Below are 21,496 nucleotides of genomic sequence, written 5' to 3' on the forward strand. Positions count from 1 at the left end.
GTTGGGTAATTTTCTTTGAACATAATTATTTGGAGTATTATTTTCTTGAAACCGATAAGAAGGGTAAAACACTGAAAATAGTACAGTGCAATATGAATCATTTACATTATAGAAAAAGGCAATATATACGATCCATATGTCAACTAATTAATGCAGCATGAATTAAACTTCTAAACTCTGGATCTATTATGGCTTTTATTCTAATGCGTCGCTTAAATTCATAAATGTATCGATCCATAATCTCTTGCATCATCATTAATTATAGGGTACCAATAAATTAATTATAGGGTAAAAACCACTGTACTCTCTGCAAAAATTATTCAACACTGAGAAATGTTTAGGCATACAGATTACTTGTTACTACCACTGCCATAAATATTCTATTTTACTTGCTTTTTGTTAAATGTGCTTTTTCAATACTTAAATTTTTCCTTCTAATATTACTAAGGCTTTGTCAATTTTGCTAATCTTCTATATAAAGTTGCACAGTTTTGCTCAAAAAAAAAAAAAAAAATCAAGCACTATTGGCTTCTTTATTTTTTACACTTTTCCTTTCAACGTAATGCTGTTTTTTGAGATTTCAAGTTTTATGTTCCTACCATAGTAATTTTTAGAGTTTGTATGCTAATTTGTTTTAGACACTCAAATTTTATTGTGTGGTTTTTTTTAAAGAAATACTAAGCAAGTTTTAGAATAAATTCCTCTTGTCCGTTATGGATGTATAGATGAATAATCTATCTTTTGGAAGGGAATGGTTGGAGTAGGAAACTCTAGGTTGACATACTTGCTTTCTAATTTTCATCATATTTTTGCTTAAACCCCCCCCCCCCCCCCTCTCAAAAAAGACAAAAAAAATAATTGTGGAGTCACACTCAATAAATGACGGGACATAAACAGAAGAAAATGTGGTGATTTGATTGCACCGGTTAGGATTTCTCTACAAAATTAGGAATAGAATTAATTAGTGGGTTAGGCATAGAATTTTGGAGAGTTAGGAATACAAACATTATTTTGCTGTGGGATTTAGAATACATGTACTGTTGAACATTTTGTGCACCTTTGCGTGCTTTCCTTTTCTTTCTTTTTCCAAATATAACTCCTAATTTTCTTTCAAAGTTTTTTTAGATATTCTGAAATGATACAATCCTACTATAAGTTCAAATTAAGTTGGAAGCAACCCTAGAAGAAAGCCATAGTGATAACTTCCTGATTGGATGCAGAGTTCAAAAGAATATAATGTATATAATTGAAGCAATGTAGCATACCACTAAATAGATACTAGAGTAGGAAATTCTTTAAAGATGTTCTAAGAATTTAGCCTAATTAATATAGGAAGGGAAACTATAGATTCTTAGTGTTCTTCTTTAGTTTCTAAAAGAAATGGTTAACAAAATCTGAGGCCAAATAATTTCCTTCAATCCAAGATTTTATTTTCAAGACAATTGTGGAAATTGTTTTTCAAGCAAAAATATATTTGTAAACTAAAATTTGAATTCTGTTATTATGAAAACACCCTAAATAATCATGAAAAGGCACTACATTTGGAAGTATAACAAAGTCATCAAAAATCCGTGGTGATTGTACAGCTGAAATAATCATAAAACCTAAAAAGAAGCTTATATTTATTTTATATCTTTAAAATTTTATTCACTTTTATATATGGATTGTTCAATTTATTATACTTTAAGTCAAACAAGATGGATAAACAACCAAATATTAAAAAAAATAATTATTAAATTTTTTTTTAGAAAAAGAGGTAATTCTAACTTTTTTTAAAATTTAGTTTTTTATTATTTTAGTTTACGTGAACATTGGGCTAATACTATTTTTATTTTTTGTTTATATATTTATAGTTTACTATTATTGCCTTTTCTTTTTTAAAAAAAATAAGATTTGATATAATCTCTATTTTCCTTCTTTAAGTTTAAAAATAAGGCATGCCAGATATTTTTAGCAAATTTTGATTAAGAATCTAATATTGGACTAATTTGATAAATGAAATAATATTAGTGTAAATATTTAAATAAATTAAAATAATAAAAAATTACTTTAAAATAATGAGTTTTGTAGTACCCCTGTTTTTGAAATTTTGGCAATTGTATTTATTTTTAGTATTGTGTTATTTATCCATTTTATTTGACTTAAGGTCTAATATATTGAATAAAACATATACAAAAATGAACATTGATCTAATGAAAAAAATTTCAAGAGTATAAACTAAATATAAACTATTTTTAACTCTTTTTAGTTGATATTTTTCTACAATTGATATGATAAAGAAGATGTAAATCTTTTAGCAATGAAAGGAAATGATTATTGGTTATAGACAAGTTCATGAATAAAAGGATAATAATGTCATTACACTCTTTTTTTTTTTTTTTTTGTATTTCTAACTTTGACTAGTTTTCATGGGGGGTAAAATATATATTTTTGAGATTAAAGGGGTAGATGTGACTACCCCCTTAGTTCAGAGTGCCAAAGTGTTATTAAACCCACAATAAACAAATATGGAACTAGAAAGCCTTGGTCTACTACTGTAGCACTATTCTCAACTTGGTGAATAAGAAATTTCACCGATTCATTACTATTTACCCTTGATTTTTTAAATCACTAAATTCCATTTTGGACTCTTTTAAGATATAGACACACTCTCATCTTAGTCATTAAAATTTAGTTTTGAATACTTTACCCCTATTAATATAAAATCCACCCTTCTCTCACTACTCTATCCCTAAAATATGAAATTTATCTACTCCATCCTTTTCATTATTAATGTCATGCTTCCATTTTTTTTGTTATCACAAAATAGGCATCTCTTTGCAAAAGTCAAACAACTATTTCTTTTATACCCTTCAGTAATAATGACATGATTTCATTAATTAATAGTAAACAATTACTATGGCCCACCATAACACATGCACAGCTTTTGTTTTTAGTTTGCTAATTTTCGTGTTCAAACAATGGTTAAGACCAGAAGAATATGAAAAGTGCATGTCTCAATTCTTGGGACAGAGGAAGTAGTTTTAATTCCTAAATTTTAAGCTAATTTTAAGCTATTTTATTAATTTTGATATTTTCATAGGATGGATTTCATATTTTAGAAAGTAAAATATCCAAAACCAAAGTACAATGTATTTTAAACTTTAGGAGGCAAAGCTTCTAAAATTAAAGTTTAAAAATTGAGTGGAATGTATCTACCGTTTAAGCGTCCAAAGTAAAATTTACTTTAAGCATCTTGTAGTCATGTAGTAATTTCGATCTACTTTCTTTAAGTCAACAAGTTCAATTATTGTACTACAATACGGCCAGGAAACTCAAGCAATTTCACTCTACTTTTCTTTCTTCAATAACAAATAGTGACCCCTTACCTACTACTACTTTGTCCTTTATAAACTTATAATGGGCCGTCTCCATTGCAAAAAGTGTTTTGTACATTGCCCGTGTTTCTTCGTTCATAATTATGTTGAATGCTATCTTTCATGAAAGAAATATTTAATTATTTAAACTTGATGAAGGTATTGTTATTTGGTTATCTTTTCTGCAGATTTTAAGAGTCCTTTTGGTCATATTCTCAAATTAAATTCACCAATGGATGGTGAAATAATAATTGTTTTAGACTCTTAGACTGTAATATTTTCAATCATTTTAAAATATGAATCAACTGTCATTTCTTAACAAAAAATTGTAGGAATAATTGCCTGAAGGGACCATATATAGAATTCTCGTATCCCTTCAGATTTTGATTAATTTTAGTCTATCTTTTACCAGATTTTTTCTGGGTTTCGCAACCATTTGTTCTTTTTTTTTGGGATTAATATGCCAGGTGACTGATGGCTGTCTAATATGAGAACCTTTTTTATTTTTTTTTATCATAAGGTTCAAAACATTTCATTCTTGCATTTGATGATATCGAGCATTTTCTACATTTACTTGTACAAAAAAAATAAAAAATTGTCCTTTTCTTTTTGACATCCCTCTCCTTGCCCCTAGGGACTTAATTAAAGTCTACTTCCCTTTCATCATTCGTAATTTTCAGGTCACACTTGATGGAAGCGTTATTGGAAAGTCTGGTAAAAATTCTGAATTCTCCCATAATCCAGGAGGAGCTTAGATTGCTTTGTGGTATTGAAACAGAGATACAAAAGCTTTCAAGCTTGCTATCAACAACCAAAGCAGTGATTGAAGATGCCGAGCAGAACCAGTTTACTGACAAGGCAATTCAACTTTGGCTGCAGAAGCTCAATCTTATTGCTTACGAAGTCGATGACATATTAGATGATTATGCAACCGAAGTCTCGAGAGAACCGAAGTGCAACAACATATGTTGCAATGTATTGGATTGTCTTCCAGCAACATCAAACATATGGTTTCGGCACAGGATTGGGACAAGGATGAAGGATATCCTTGATAAATTTAATGCAATAGCTAATGAGGGAAAAGATCTTGGTTTGAGTGATCAGAAGCGTGGGAGCTATTTCAATGCAAGCCGTGAGACTGGATCCACGGTAAATGAACCTGAAGTTCTTGGAAGGGATGAGGAAAAAGAGCAGATCGTACGCATCTTGACGAAAGAAAAAGATAGAGTCAATCAAAATGTATCAGTGCTCCCTATAGTGGGTGTTGGAGGCCTTGGAAAGACAACACTTGCCCAATTGGTGTTCAATGATGAACGCATAGCCAAGCATTTTGAGCCAAAACTCTGGGTTTGGGTTTCAGAGGATTTCGATGTGAAAAGGATTATAAAAGCCTTAATTGAGTCTGTAGAAAAGACTTCTACTGGGGACTTAGCCTTGAATACTCTCCAAAGAAAGCTTCAAGAGTTGTTGAGAGGGAGAAGATACTTGATTGTACTGGATGATGTCTGGAATGAGAATCCAGAGGAATGGGAGAAACTAAAATCTGTTCTGGAATGCGGATCAAAAGGTAGTTCAATTGTCATGACAACTCGCATGGAGAAGGTTGCCACAATAATGGGCACATTACAAACATATTATCTGTCGAGTTTGTCAGAGAATGAGTGTTGGTCACTATTTAGGCAACGGGCATTTGGCCGTCAAGAGGCTGAAGAATATCCTAACCTTGTAGTTATTGGAAAAGAGATTGTGAAAAAATGTGGTGGTGTTCCGCTGGCTGCAAAGGCTCTTGGAGGCTTTCTACGATTTAAAAGGGAAGAAAATGAATGGAACTCCGTGAAATGCAGTGAAATTTGGAACTTCCCTCAAGATACAACACATATCTTGCCCGCGTTGAGATTGAGCTACCTTAATCTTCCAGTAGAGTTGAGAGGTTGCTTTGCATATTGTGCAGCATTTCCCAAGGGCTATGAATTGAAATAGAAGAGGTAATACATTTGTGGATGGCAAATGGATTGATTTCATCTAATGAAACGATGGAAGTGGAAGATGTTGGTGTTGCTGTGCTGACTGAACTATATTATAGATCACTATTCCAAGCAGTAAAGGAAGATGAATTTGGCAATGCCCTCACTTTTAAGATGCATGACCTTGTCCATGATCTGGCTCGATCAGTAATGAAGGCTAAACACGGTGGAACAGAGTCAAATAGAACCATGATATTAGGTATGCCAGATGATCAGCTAACAGTGGCTTTTCCTATTACAATCACGGGCATTGACCAATACTCTTCTTTCTTGTCAAAATGTGGCTCCCTGAGGACTCTCATGGTAAAGTCAATGGAGTCTACCCAAGAAGAGTTTCACATGCAATAAGCAAACTGAAACATTTAAGGCATCTAGATCTTTCAAGATCTTTAATTGTTGAACTACCCAATTCAATTTGTGACTTGTGGAATTTGCAAATTTTAAACCTAAATGATTGTCTCATTCTTTGGAGTCTACCCAAGGGCATGAGATTCCTTAGAAATCTTCGACATCTTTGTCTACATGGGTGTTGGAGTTTGACTCACATGCCAAGTGGAATTGGGAAGCTGACTTGCCTACGGACGTTAAGTATGGTCGTCCCGAGTGGCAAAAAAGGCTTCCGACTAAGTGAGTTGCGAGACTTAAATATGCTTAGAGGAGGGCTAACAATTATGCACCTTGAGAGGATTGAAGACAAAAAGGATGCAGAAGAAGCTTGCTTAATTAAAAAACAGAGTCTCCACGGGTTGAATTTGTATTGGGATTCCGAAAGAACGATTCAACGGTACAATGATAAGGAAGTGCTCGAAGCCCTCAAACCCCGGCCCAACCTTCAACTACTACGTGTCCTAGGCTTCAACGGTTCATCATTTCCATCTTGGATTTCAACTGTAACAGAAGTTGTTGTGCACGAGAGTGCAGCGGAGTACATAGTTGGGGTCCAAGAGAGTATTGCCGCTGCTGCTGCAATGTCCCCATCGTTGAAACAGCTGGAGTTAGAGAACATGCCCAACCTAAAAGGAATGTTAGGAAGAGAAGTCCAAGGTACTCCAGGGGTATTCTCTCAACTTCAATCCTTGTCCTTTAAGGATTGCCCAATGTTGACATTGCCACTGCCACGTATGCTGTCCCTAAAGGAGTTATGCGTCGACCGTTGCCCGAACATGGCATGGGCTTCAATCTCCAATCTCACGGCTTTGAAGGAATTGACCATCAAGCACTCTCCCGAGCTGAATTCTCTGCCAGAAGAAGGATTGCGAGGCCTTGCTTCTTTGCAGGAAATCCATTTGGTCCGATGCTATAATTTGGTGAGTCTCTCAATGGGGACTAAAGCCCTCAAATCCCTGACTCGTCTATGCATCAATGGGTCACACGCGACAGCTCTGCCAGAGGAAGTCAAACATTTGCCTGCACTACAAAAACTGGAGCTGCAGAGTTTTTCCAATCTAACTTCATTGCCAGATTGGTTTGGAGACCACCTCACTTCTCTTCAAGACCTGACACTAAAATATTGTCCGCTTGAAACACTTCCATCCAGCATTCAAAAGATGACGACACTCCAACATTTGACTATATTTCGCTGCTACCGACTGGGACGACAGTGTAAAAGGGGAGGAGAGGAATGGCACAAAATTAAGCACATCCCGGACCTGAAAATTGAAAATTGAGTAATACAATTATATATGAGTGGGTCTGCATATTCATGTATTACGTAATAAACTATTTGTGTACTATCCTGTAAGTGTGGAGAAGACCAACACTAGTACTCAATTTATACCATACCCAGTTGATATGATTTGCTAGAGGTTGGATTAAATGAAAAAGATACTGAGATTTGACGGCAGTTTTCACAAATGAGTTCTGTTGCATGTATTAGTTCTCTTTTTGATTGATTGTTCAAGTGCGTTGTAGTTACTTGACATGATGTTATTAAGCACAAACTGTATTTCCTTTTTGGCATGTGTTTTTTTTCTTTTTGAATGTATTATTCTTCTTCTTGTTGAGTGATTATTCTTGATCTATGTGAGACCCTTTGGGTTATCATTGGCTTATAAGATGCAACATATCTGGGCGTTTTTTTAGTGCTTATGGTTTGACTTTGACTTTCAATGATTTTTCTGGGACATTCATTGCGTCTCTACTCCCAAGACTTGGTATCTGTTGATTGATCTGGCATTACTGGGAGAATAGTTCTCAGGATTCTGATTTGGACTAGGAAATGGTGATTAACTGCCTTTTGAAAGAAAGATGTTTGATAGGAGTATATAACTGAAAGGAGTATCAAGATGATTGTTTTACTTCTCCAGAAAGATATTTGGTTTTATGTTTTTTCATTGCAATTTGAATGTAGACCGGTAGACACCGTGATACCGTCAGTTCAGTTTCAGAACGCACCAGAGCATAAATGATTTAGTAAATCCAAGAATATCTGAAGTTTCATGGTGTGCTTTTCAGAACAGAAGCCTTTGACTCTGTATATATCAAGGAGCGAGGAGAGTTTTGATTTATTTTGTCCTTTGTTTCTCTTGGTCTGGGTTTCTTCTTGTTGTTCTGTTGATTAGGACTTCTTAGATGGTTCCCATCGGGTTCAAGTTTTGCAGCGAATAAAGACTTAATTTTTACTATTGCTATCTTTCACGTCATCATGAGATCCCAAAAAACTGGTTCATATAGATATTTGGTTTAAACTATTTTGCTTTGAATTGTAATTCAATATCAAGATTAAATCATTAAGGAAAAGAAACAAAAAGAAAAAGAGAAAAATGATATATAGTTGATAGTTTTTAAATTCATAGTCATAAAATAACTTTTTACTATACTTGTAAACCGTGTTTTAAAACTTGGATTAGACTGGCAAGTTCAACTAGTTGAATTGGGAATCGATTAGGCATTTGGTCTAAGTCTACTTAGAAAGTTACTCAACAAAAACTCGATCAAAAATTGGGTTGAACTGAAAACCGTAAAAATTGGTAAAAAATCGTGTTTTATTCATTTTTTTGTTGCCATTCTTTTTTTTAAAAAAAAAAAAGTTATTGATTTGTTTGTTTTATCCTAAATTCCCTTCATCTCTAAAGCCCTAATTTTATTTCCCCAACAATCAATGACACATTTGAAACCACAAGGAAAAACTTCCAACCAAATAGCAAGAGAGGAAGAAAAATAATGGATCTTTATATCTATGAATGTCTTTTCTAAGATCTATAGATCTAAATAAAAATTAGGGAAAAGAAAAACAGCAAAAAAGAATGAAATTAAAGAAAGGTTGAAGGGTGCCAATTTGAAGGAAGGAAACAACAAGGAAGGGAAAATCGTCAAAAAAAAAAAAAAATGGAAAAGATGCAGAGCAAGCCTGGAACTTCGCGTCATGTTGGTGATGATGAATGTTGAAGAAGACGAAGTTAAGCAAGATATTGCCTCTTAAGTGTAAAAATTTTTTAGTACTTTGTTCTGAGCCTGATGTTTTGAATAATTATAAGTACGTTCCCAAACCGTTATTATAATTTCATGTGCAGTTTTAGTTTTTGTATTCTTTACAAATAAGCCTTGATTTGTTGAAGACTTATTATCCACTTTAAACAATTTCGGCTCATCGATGTGTATTTGAACTTTGGAAACATTAGCAAATTAATTCAAAACTTGATTGTTTTTTTTTGTTGAAAATTCTTATTAAGTAATTGTTGTTGATTGGACATTTGTTGAATTAGCAATTTAGTGATCTTTTACAAATTTGATGGATAAGGAATATAACTAATTTAAATGAATTTGATAGAGAAGGAGTATAAGGGTGAAAATGAATATAACTAATGTATTTATAGTCAATTTTCTATATTATTTATATATATAAAAAATTGATGCATATTTATGTCATCGGAATGATATTATCCAGGTATTGATATTGGTCTGATCAGTCAAACCCATAAACTCTTGACCTCTTACTTCAACCAAGTTGCTAGCCAATCTGAGTTTCAAAACATAAGGTATGGCGACTACTTTTAGCAAATTAGATAGGGAAAATACCGGTTTTCATCCCCAAACTTTGGGCACAAGACACATTTCGTCCCTCATCTTTCGGGCTTGACACATTTGGTGTCTGAATTAACAATTTTTGACCAAATGTCATCCTCAGACGGCAATTTAGCCAACCTTTAACGGACCGTTAAGTAAATGTGACTATTTGAAGCAAAATCAGGTGAAAAATGACGTTGTCTTCACTTTCCCTTTTTCTTTCACTTCAACAACTTCCTCTGCAAATTTCCAAGACTAAGCTCCTACTGCAAATTTCTCTGAGAGTAAACCCCCTCTTCCAATTATAAATATATAATTATAATTATATAATACATATAAATATTACTTATACTAATATTTTATATAATTATAATGTATATTAGATATTAAATCTAATCATTATATAAATTTATATTCATAATAATAAATATAATTATAATTATCTAATTTATTAATATTATATACACATATATATTATAAGGGATAATTTCAGAAACCTCCCCTAAATTAGCTTATGGAAAAATGGGAAAATGGATAATTTATGGAGAAAAGTCGTAAAGGGCTGGTGTTTTATTGGAGAACTGGTTTATTTTTATTTTATTCGATAAATAAATTTGTTTATGAAAAAATGGGTACTCTGTTCTTATAATAGAGGAAAGCCATAAAGAGCTGAAGTTTTATTCGAAAACGAGTTTATTTTTATTTTATTCGATAAATAAATTTATTTATGAAAAAATGGGTACTCTGTTCTTATAATGGAGGAAAACCCTAAAGAGCTAGTCTTTTATGGAAAAGTGATACTTTATAGAAAGTGACCGCGATTTGGTTTATGAAATTATCCAAAAAAAAATTAGAATGAATTTGTTTATTTAATTAAATAATTATTATATATATATTTATATAATGCATTATATAATTATACTAATATATTTTATGAGTATATTAAGTAGAAAAACAATGGGTAGGGAAATAGTACTACTTGTGGGACTTTTTGGAATCAGAGGAAAATCTGATGTTTACCACATATTTATAATCATTGAACCAAGTATTTATAAACTAGTTGCTCCATTGTTGTTAGAGAATAAGCCCACCGAAAGCGAACGCTAATGATTTTCATGTCTTGGCGACATTTTTTTTGTTTCTCTATCTGGAAGGACTCCGTGTCATGATTTGTGGACTGCAGAATTACGCGTTTACGGGTATACAACGCAAAACAACAAAAAAAAATCTCAATACAACGTTGCCCCCTTGAGCTTAGTAAGCAGTCATACTATACCCCCTTCAATCTTAAATATATACACTTACCCCTAATAAGGATTAGTCAAAGTTAGAATTACCAAAAAAAAAGAAAAGAAGTTGAGTGCAATGACATTATTGCCGTTTATTCATGAAATTATCGGTAACTTAATGAGAAAAGCTAAAATAAGTTTATATTTATTTTATATCCTTAAAATTTTATTCACTTTTATATATGGATTGTTCCATTTATTATACTTTAAGTCAAATAGAATGGATAAATAACACAATATTAAAACAAACATAATTACCAAATTTTTTAAAAAAAGAGGTAATACTAAACTTGGTTTTTGTTTGAAATTAGTTTTTTATTATTTAGTTTATATGAACTTTTGGGCTAATACTATTTTCATTTTTTGTTGATATATTTATAATTTACTATTATTGCCTTTTCTTTTTTAAAAAATAAATTTTGATTTAATCTTTATTTTCCTTCTTTAAGTTTAGCAAATTTGATTAAGAATTTAATATTGGACTAATTTTATTAATTTGATAAATGAAAATAATATTAGTGTAAAATTTTAAATAAATTAAAATAATAAAAACTACTTTAAAATAATGAGTTTAGTATTACCCCTATTTTTTGAAATTTTGGCAATTGTATTTATTTTGGGTAGTGTTATTTGCACTCCCCATATGTTATTTACACTCCCATTATTCCATTTTTATTTTGATAAGACTATATTACCCTCTCCTTAATTTCATCTCCTTGCCTATTAGTTAACTTTACTAGATTTTCTCTTACATTCTAAAACCAATTAATTATTCCAATACACATTAAAATGGCTAATTTAAAACAATCACTAATATGTATTATGTATTTTTCTACAAAATTTCACGAAATTATATGATGCCAAAGATCAATCTAACAATATAATATGAACAAATTCCAAATTCCGAGCCTTAAAAAATAAATGAATAAAAAAATCCCGAACGTTAAAGATGGCAAAAAACTGAGTATAACTACAATGTCTCGTAAATAGGACACTAATACTTCAAAAAGTCTATTAAGAATAATTCATATAGCCACCATAGAGGGAGTGAAACTTTATAGTATATTTCAACAAAAGCATAACAGTATCTAGTATCTAGATGATGCAATGGAAACTCAAATTTACAAAATTGAAATTGAAACAATAATATGAAAGATAAATTAAAAAAACAATTATTTAGATTTAGAAAAAGAGAAGCAAAAGTTAAATTTTTATACCTTCTGGACACGTACGACAATTGTGCCTAACTTCCTTGCATGTGAACACAAGATAGGGTAGGAAAAGAAATTAGAACAGAGGTAATAAGGTCTCATCAATATGAAAATGGGGTTGTGAGAATGCAAATAACATTACCTTTTATTTTTAGTATTGTGTTATTTATCCATTTTATTTGACTTAAAATCTAATAAAATGAATAAAACATATATAAAACTGAACATTAATCTAATGAAAAATATTTCAAGGATATAAACTAAATACTCACTATTTTTTAACTCTTTAGTTGATATTTTTGTACAATTGATACCATTGAGAAGATGTAAATCCTTTAGCAATGAAAGGAAATGATTGTTAGTTATAGATAAGTTCACGAATAAAGGGTAATAATGTCATTACACACACTTTTTTTTTTGTCTAATTTTGACTAGTCTTCATGTGGGTAAAATATATATTTTTGAGATTGAAGGGTAGAGTGTGACTACCCTCTTAGTTCTGTGGGCCAAAGTGTTTTTAAACCCACTATAAACAAATATAGAACTAGAAAGTCTTGGTCTATCTTCTTTTTTTTTTTTTTTTCAAAAAGAAATTCTTGGTCTATCATCCAACAAACTGTAGCACTTACTATATTCAAGTGGCGAATAGGAAATTTCACATATTCATTACTATTTACCCTTGAATTTTTAACTCGCTAAATTTCATTTTGGACCCTTAAGTTATAGACTCACTCTCACTTTAGTCATTAAACATTAGTTTTGAATACTTTAACCCCAAAATATAAAATCCACCCTACTCTTAGTTCTTAAATTTTAAATGTTGACACTCTGTCCCTAAAGTAAGAAATTTATCTAGTAGTTTTAGTTCCTAAACTTTGAGTATCACTTGCATACTATTTCATTAGTTTTGATACTTTCGTGGGATAGATTTCATATCTTAGAAAGTAAAGTGTCCAAAATTGAAATGCAATGTATTTTAAACTTTAGGAGGTAAAGCATCTAAAAATAAATTTAAAAATTGAGTGGAATGTATCTACTATTTAAGGGTTCAAAGTAAAATTTACTTTAAGTCTCTTGTAGTCATGTAGTAATTTCGATCTCCTTTCTTATTCCATTGCTTGGAAAATTTCAGAAACCTCCATTGAGATTTTTAACAATTACATATAGCTCCTCCAAGGTTTTAAAAATTACACATACCTTCCTTATCATTTAAAATGACAATACTACCCTTAAATATTTTAATGAAATTCCCTTGTTTGGTATGCTTATATTTAAAATGAATTTAAAATTATTTTTCATTATTTTTCCTTCTTATTCCTTTTTTAATTTTTTTGCTAATAAAACTCTAGTACTAGCACTATTACTTCTAATTTCTATTGTAATCAAATGTCGAACAAGTAATTTTTTTTATGAGTTTACTTATATGCAATCCAATGTTTTTGATGATCTTTGTTTTCTATTTTTCATTTTTTTGGAATTAAAATTAATAATAAATCAATAAAAATGATCCAAAATCACTACTCAATTATGATAATCCCACTACTCAAAAAATTCATAAACTCTAAATGAATTATTTTAACATTTTCTTTTTTATTTTATAAATCTAAATCCATAATAGAATACCATTAAAAGTATCCTATCATAGTGATAAAATTATTATTATAGTTGTTTATCAAATAATAGGTATGGACATGAAAATTTGACATCTTTTCCTTATAATTAACTAGATAATCTTATAATTGTATAGGAAAATAAATTAAAACTCATTACACAAGGGCATTTTCAGGTATTCATTTAAAAATTTGACAAAGTTAATATTATTTTAAGGTTTTGTTTTTAAAACTATCAAATTAAGGGATATAGACGTAATTTTTCAAACTTGAGAGGAGCTCAATGAAATTGCTAAAACCCTCAGGGGAGGTTTCTAAAATTATCCCAAAATTCAACTCTATAAGTCAACAAGTTCGATTATTGAACTACAACCCGGCCAGGAGACTCATCAGCAATTTCACTCTATTTTTTTATTCAATAACAAATAGTGACCCCTTATATATAGAAGTTGACCTTTGACCAAAAAAAAAAAAATAGTGACCCCTTACCTGCTTCTACTACTTTGTCCGTTATAATGGACCGTCTGCATTGAAAAAAGTCTTGCACTTATGGTTTGTATTTTGGTTGAAAACATCATCTTTCTCTGAATGTTCTCTTCTTCTTATACAAAATTTTGAGTTCACCATACGAAGGGATTTGTTTTGCAATTTCTATAGATCAGCTCTTGCCAGAGTACTCATTCATTCAAAAGTAAGCGTTGAATTTCTTTTCTCTTCATGAGACATATCTTTTGGTTGAAATATAGCTTCTGCTGTTGTGTTTTTAACATTTCTTCTACGATTATATTCTTATTTGCTGCCAAATAACCTTTAGTGCTGCAATTTGGCTTCCTGTTATTCATGTTTTAATACACTCGTTAGGAAGCATGTGCTTTGTACATGAACAAGTATGAAGGTTAAAATATTTAAACTTGATGAAGCTATTGTTAATTGGTTATCTTTTTGGTAGATTTTAAGGGTCTGTTTCGTCATATCCTCAAATTAAATTTACCATTAAATGAGAAACAACAATTATTTTGGACCCTTCGATTGCAATATTTTCAATCATTTAAGATTTGAACCACTTTCATTTCTTAGGGACAAAAATTGTGGGAATAATTGCATGAAGGGTTGGGTGGTAAGAGAGGAGAGAATGTAAGTGAGAGATCTCATATTCGAAACCTTTCATTTATATTTTTTAAAAAAAAAGAAAGTTTCACCAGATCTTTTTTTATTTTCACAACCATTTGCTATTTTTCTTATTAATATTCCAGGATAACTAGCTAGCTAAGATGAGAACCTTCTTACTTATTTTATTTCATGCTAAGGTTTATAGCATTCATTACCGTATTTGATATTTACTTGTACAAAAATAAAATAAATTTACTCCTTTTCTTTTGGCATTATATAAGAAACTATTTGCATACTGTCCTATAAGTCATGTAGAGAAGACCCTGACCCCTTCCCCCAAGGGAAAAAAAGGGGGAAAATGTAGGCATGAATGAACTCCTATTCCAAAAAATTGATCTTTTCTTTCCATTTTTTTCCTCTTTTTGGTAGTGCTATGTCAGTTTTTCAAACAACCCAAAAAAAATTTCCCTTTAATTGTTTCGAATAGTTTAAAAAAATATTAGTAGCATCTTTGTTCTAAATACTTGAAGTTGCATATAGATCAAACAGTAAAAAGAAAATGTGAATATGTATAATAAGATAGTAAAAAACATGTTTCATATCCTCTTCCTAACCTTTGATTGAGAGCATAATAAGATAGAACCAAGGGGGGAAAAAGGAAAAAGTATTAGGATCTGCACATACTGAATTGCTTTAATTTTGATTCAAGTCATTATCTTCCCTGGGGGAAGGGGTAATTTGACTGGGTAGGTTCACGATGTACTGGTAATTTTCCCATATTCATCAGATCAGCTATTGCCAGAGGTTTCATTTTTCTAAAATAAGTGCTGAGATTTGTTTCCTTTTCTTGAACTTTAATTGGTTTGGATAGTAGTAACAAAAAATAGTAGCATCTTTGTTCTAAATACTTGAAGTTGGATATGGATCAAACAGAAAAAAATTAAACAAAAATTGAATCTAAGATAATAAAAAAACATGTGATCAATGAGTTAAAAAACATGTGTCGTATCCTATTAAAAAGATGAATTATTAAGAAAACAAGGATTAGGATCTGCTCCTATTAAAAAGAGGAATTATTTTTTCCAGTGATACCTAGCCACAAGAACGAAATCGGACAGAAATCAGCATACAAGTCGAAATGAGTTATCACTTCAGGTTCCGTTTCGTAGTGTATATGTTAATTTTAACCCCACAAAAAAAAAAAAGGATTTATCCTTTCCCTTTATTTGGCTCACACAAGATAATAATTGGTACCTTCTTTATATAGATAAGTTACATATCAAACAGTTAAAAAAAAAAGTGAATCTGTAAAGAAATGGATCTATGATTGAAATCCGAAGTGTCATATCATCCAGCTAACTTTTGATTGAGAACATACCATGAATGAGATAGAGCACAGCATTAGAACGTTCTCCCATTAATAACAGGAATAATAACTCCAGCCGTACCTAAACACCTCCTACTAAATTATACCAATCCCAGTTGATATGAATTTAGTCATGTGTAGGAGCTTCGATTAAATGAAGAAGATATTGGCATTTCATTAAAATTCTTAGTTCTTTCTCATAATACTACTATTTTAGACCATCCACATTTCACTTGCTACTCAAATGACAAAATTCTTTTTCGATGAAGTCCATAATTATATCAAGAATGTTAATTTGTGTCTTGTAATTTCATTTCCACATGACTATTTAGCAGTTTTATTGATTTCAGATTTTGTAAACTATCCATTGATAGTTGTTAAAAACTATTTAGCAGTTCACTATTGGATTTTTTTCTTGTATAGTTTTATTCACAAATAATTATCTAAGAAAACATAATTTCAGATTTTGTAAACTATCCATTGATAGTTGTTAACAAATTTGTGGTAGGGCAAAATGAAATTCGCGCCTCTGTGTGTGTGTAAAAATTATTGTTCACATCCTTGAAAAAACTCAAATATTGACCATGGAGTATAGGTACGGTTTATGGACCGGTTAAACAGTCCATTTATCATTTCACTGACTTTAACCGCAAGTAATGGTTAAACAAAATTGCATTTTGTACCCTAACTCTATTCAATTGAATAATCGCTAATCGGTTAAGCTTGTAGGATAGAGTTAGGCATATAGGGTAATCTCACCCTCTTGCACTTGTAAGAAAAAAAAAAGAAAAACATAATTAGATTAACAAAGAAAACAATATAATAGATGTCCAAATTAATGAAAGTGTTTAACCCTACAACCCTAAAAAATCACCAATAAAATGTATAATTAAAATAAAATTGATAATTAAAACATAAAATATTCCAAATATTTGTTTTCGTTTTCTCTACTTCTAGGAAACTATTAATTCATGTTTTTATTAAGGATGACATGTTGCTTCACAACCAAACATGTAGACTTCTAAAAATTTTAAAAATAAATAAATAGAGTGATGAAGTGGATAGAATTTATGAGAAAGGAAAAGAAATTTTAAAGAAAGAGAAAAAATAGAGTAGTAGAGTAAATAAAATTAGTGCCAACAAATGTAGGAAATTGATAAAGTAAACGAAACACTTCAAATTTTTTACACTGCAGGTAGGATTTGAACCCTCCACTTTCAATCCAAAGGGGGATTTAATCCCTTTTTGGTGGCCATTGAATCAAAGTTCAGTGGTTGACTATATTTGACTGCAACCTATTGTGACGACGATGCAAAAAGAAGGACTGGAATGGTATAAAATAAAGCATATCCGACACTCCAATATTTGGAAATAATGGGTCCATGGCGTAAAATTGTAAATGGATAAATATAAGGCATCTTCCAAGGCTTCAGACAAGTTGGCCATTAATGGATACGCTATTTAGGTCGATTGATCTTTCTGTTCTTTACTACAATTTTATGTATATGAAAAATGTTAATGATTTTTATGAAGAATAAATATGCTATTATTTCGCTCCCATTATGAAACAAAAAAAAGTACTTTTTTCCTCTATCATAAACACTTGAGTTAGAAGTCGATCTACCATCGAAAAAACATGTGAAGGGGCATAAAATCAAATTTTCCAAGTGTCATATCACCTCACTGGCCTGACTATTCTAGAAAGCATGTTATTATAGCTAGAACTAGGGGAAAAATAAGATTAGAATCTTCTCCGATTAAATACAGGAATAATAAATATTTCCAAAACACCTAATTTCACCTACTAAATTCACACCAACAACTTTTTTTCACCATATTATTGTGTTAGACCATCCAAATATCTCCATGCAACTCAAGCAACAAAATCTTATATGAAACTCATAGACCATAAAAAAATTGTTTACATTTTCAAATCTCATGTTTGCACGACTATATATAAACTAGCGTTTCATTAATTGTATAGCTTTGCTCAAAGAAAAACCATCAATTTAGTTTTGCTCTGATATCTAGCATAGAGTGGTCCATAAAAAATAATAGTTAATCCTTGAATTTCTTTAGAGAACCGACATATGATTCAAGTGTTATTTATTTGGAGCAGATATACAAAGGAACTTTGCGGTTTATCATGATTATTAATTAGCTACGGCTAAATAACAAGTTTATTTCAAGGTATCTGATATCATGGAAGGAAGAGATGTATCAAAAACAAAATACTTTAGTAGTTTTTCCTCCACTGGCTTAGACATGAGGAACTTTAAAAAAAAGTCTTTAAATACCTGGGACAGAAATGACAACTTTGTCAACATTTTTTTTTAATCTTTCTGGTAGTGACCTAAGTTTCCTCAACGAAAGATCCAATTACAAGAGATAAGAGTTGAATTAGGGGAAGAGAGAGAGATTGGACTTGGCAAAATAGCAGGATTAACTATTTAAGTTTTACAAATGAATCATTGGTCAAAAATGAACATTTTCAATTAACTTTCTACTTTTGGGATTCAGAACAGTTCTAAAGACCAGGAAATGCCAGGTTGTATACTTGATGCAATAGGATGTCTTCAAAGTACACAATCGCAGACTTCATGAATGACTTATTCCAGTCTTCTAGTCAAAGACATATGGGTGGATCACTAGAAACAACAAACTAAGGATCTAGACTGAGATACGGGCGCTAGCAAAGGGAGACTTTTAGACCATGGTGCATCTTGAACCTGTTTGACTGACTCAAACCATGGCAGAAACTTAAAAGAACTACGAAGCATGACCAACTTCTTTAATGGAAAGCAGGAGGAGTATCATCATTTGATACCTGACAATTGATGAAGCAATATAAGCCGATGGTGCTATCTGAGATCGGAGCCTCAAGCTATCACCATCCAAAAATCCCGTGTAGACAAACGGGCCATCACAAGAGTACATTGCAATTGAAATGGAGGTAGACGATGAGTCTAGTGGATACGACTGCAGTAGGATAACAGTTAAGATCATGACAAAGAGGGGAACAAAATTGCTTAAATTTTTGCTGTATAGATGAGTTTTCCCGGTTTTCATGTAAAGCTTACAGCACCATCAATCCTGATATTTTAGGAGAAAGAGGATAGAAAATATTCCTACACTAGTAGACATGGACATGGACTTTTGAAGGTCGCATCAGAGTTAGGCCAAGGTTCGAGGGCAACTGTTTTAGCGTACTAGAAAACTATATATAACTGGCACATTAGACGAACATGCCAATATTTTCAAAACCATAAAGAGTTTTACATACAATAATAATGTCAAAGCAATGATATGATTAGCGTTTTTTGGCCTTGATAATCATAGTTCAAGAAATATGAATTCAAGTGCAGACTACTGAAGTTCATTTTTGTGTATAAAAAATTTTAAAATTTTTCTTTTGCATTCAAATAATATTTGATTTTCATTTTGAATTTTTAATGTTTAAAGTAGGCAATAAATGTAACTACATTATAAACTTTCGTTTTCCCGGCAGGAAAGAATTTTTCAAAGCTTTAGAGATACAACGATAGAATGAATCTGGGCATGATGGTATTAGAGCAAATCTCGCATGCTCTTTGCATGGGATGAGTTTTAGCCAACGAGTCATGGTTTCGCCTATGCAAGGAAGTGTTGTCAACAAGTATCAGTGTGATGAGTTCGAGTCAACGAGTTATAAGAATCTAAGTGCTGTGCGGGATTAATTATCACATCCAACAGGAGTCACCTTTAAAGCCTGTCGCTTTGCAAGGTAGAAGGAAGTAGCATCCCACTTTCCCACATCGGTGGAAGGAAAGGAAAATGAATGGTGGATCCAATGGTTACTTTGTAATTTGAGTTAACCATTTTGTGACATTAGTGGCATAGTTTCCTTAAACAAAGACTGAAGATTGAGAAATTTATAAACTAAATATAAGGGCTAATAGATTTATTCAATGAATAGAGGAAAGAAAAATAATGAAAGAATAATGATGAGCTAGTGTCGCAGAATTAATTACTTTTTCTAAATCTAAATCCACTTCGCCAAAAAAATTTTTGCTGCAGCACCTGGATGAAGATATACAAAGACTAATATTAATCCTACACCTTGAAATCTCAACTCACAATTCTAATGCATATTTTAAACTTTAGGAGGTAAAGCTTCTAAAATTAAAGTTTAAAAATTGAGTGGAATGTATTTATTTTTAGTATTGTGTTATTTATCCATTTTATTTGACTTAAGGTCTAATAAATTGAATAAAACATATACAAAAGTGAACACTGATCTAATGAAAAAAAATTTCAAGAGTATAAACTAAATATTAACTATTTTTAACTCTTTTTAGTTGATGTTTTTCTACAATTGATATGATAAAGAAGATGTAAATCTTTTAGCAATGAAAGGAAATGATTATTGGTTATAGATAAGTTCAGGAATAAAACGATAGTAATGTCATTACACTTTTTTTTTTTGGTATCTCTAACTTTGACTAATTTTCATGGGGGGTAAAATATATATTTTTGAGATTAAAGGGTAGATGCGACTACCCCTTAGTTCAGAGTGCCAAAGTGTTATTAAACCCACTATAAACAAATATGGAACTAGAAAGCCTTGGTCTATCATCAAACTACTGTAGCACTATTCTCAACTTGGTGAATAAGAAATTTCATCGATTCAATACTATTTACCCTTGATTTTTTAACTCGCTAAATTTCATTTTGGACTCTTTTAAGATATAGACTCACTCTCACCTTAGTCATTAAAATTTAGTTTTGAATACTTTACCCCAATTAATATAAAATCCACCCTTCTCTCACTACTCTATTCCTAAAATATGAAATTTATCTACTCCATCCTTTTCATTATTAATATCATGCTTCTACTTTTTTGTTATCCGAAAATAAGAGTTGCAAAAGTCAAACAACTTTCAATGCTACTTTTCTTTTATGCCACTCAGTAATAATGATAAGATTTCATTAATTAATAATAAATAATTGCTATGGCCCACCATAACACATGCACACTTTCACAAGTCCCACAACCTTTTGTTTCTAGTTTGCTAATTTTCGTGTTCAAACAATGGTTAAGACTAGAAGAATATGAAAAGTGCATGTGTTAAGCATCACTTGCTAAATTTTAAGCATGTGTCTCGATTCTTGGGACAGAGGAAGTAGTTTTAATTCCTAAATTTTAAGCATCACTTGCTTATTATTTTATTAATTTTGATATTTTCGTAGGATGGATTTCATATTTTAGAAAGTAAAATATCCAAAACCAAAGTACAATTAATGTATTTTAAACTTTAGGAGGTAAAGCTTCTAAAATTAAAGTTTAAAAATTGAGTGGAATGTATCTACCATTTAAGGGGTCAAAGTAAAATTTACTTTAAGTATCTTGTAGTCATGTAGTAATTTCGATCTACTTTCTTTAACTCAACAAGTTCAATTATTGTACTACAATACGGCCAAGAAACTCAAGCAATTTCACTCTACTTTTCTTTCTTCAATAACAAATAGTGACCCCTTAACTACTT

General features: G+C 31.2%; 1 protein-coding gene across 1 annotated transcript in view; it reads left to right on the forward strand.

Annotated features, from left to right (window-relative positions):
• LOC113759865 (putative disease resistance protein RGA1) overlaps nucleotides 1-7,281 on the forward strand; it is a 26,774-nt gene extending 19,493 nt beyond the window's left edge. Inside the window, exons 3-5 of the mRNA XM_027302443.1 lie at nucleotides 4,101-5,286; nucleotides 5,397-5,579; nucleotides 5,690-7,281. Coding sequence (XP_027158244.1) covers nucleotides 4,101-5,286; nucleotides 5,397-5,579; nucleotides 5,690-7,047 — 2,727 coding nt within the window. The 3' untranslated portion in view covers nucleotides 7,048-7,281. The remainder of the gene's footprint in view (nucleotides 1-4,100; nucleotides 5,287-5,396; nucleotides 5,580-5,689) is intronic.
• The last annotated feature ends 14,215 nt before the right edge of the window (nucleotides 7,282-21,496 follow it).

The sequence above is a fragment of the Coffea eugenioides genome, chromosome 2, assembly GCF_003713205.1.
Source record: "Coffea eugenioides isolate CCC68of chromosome 2, Ceug_1.0, whole genome shotgun sequence".
Classification (NCBI taxonomy): domain Eukaryota; kingdom Viridiplantae; phylum Streptophyta; class Magnoliopsida; order Gentianales; family Rubiaceae; genus Coffea; species Coffea eugenioides.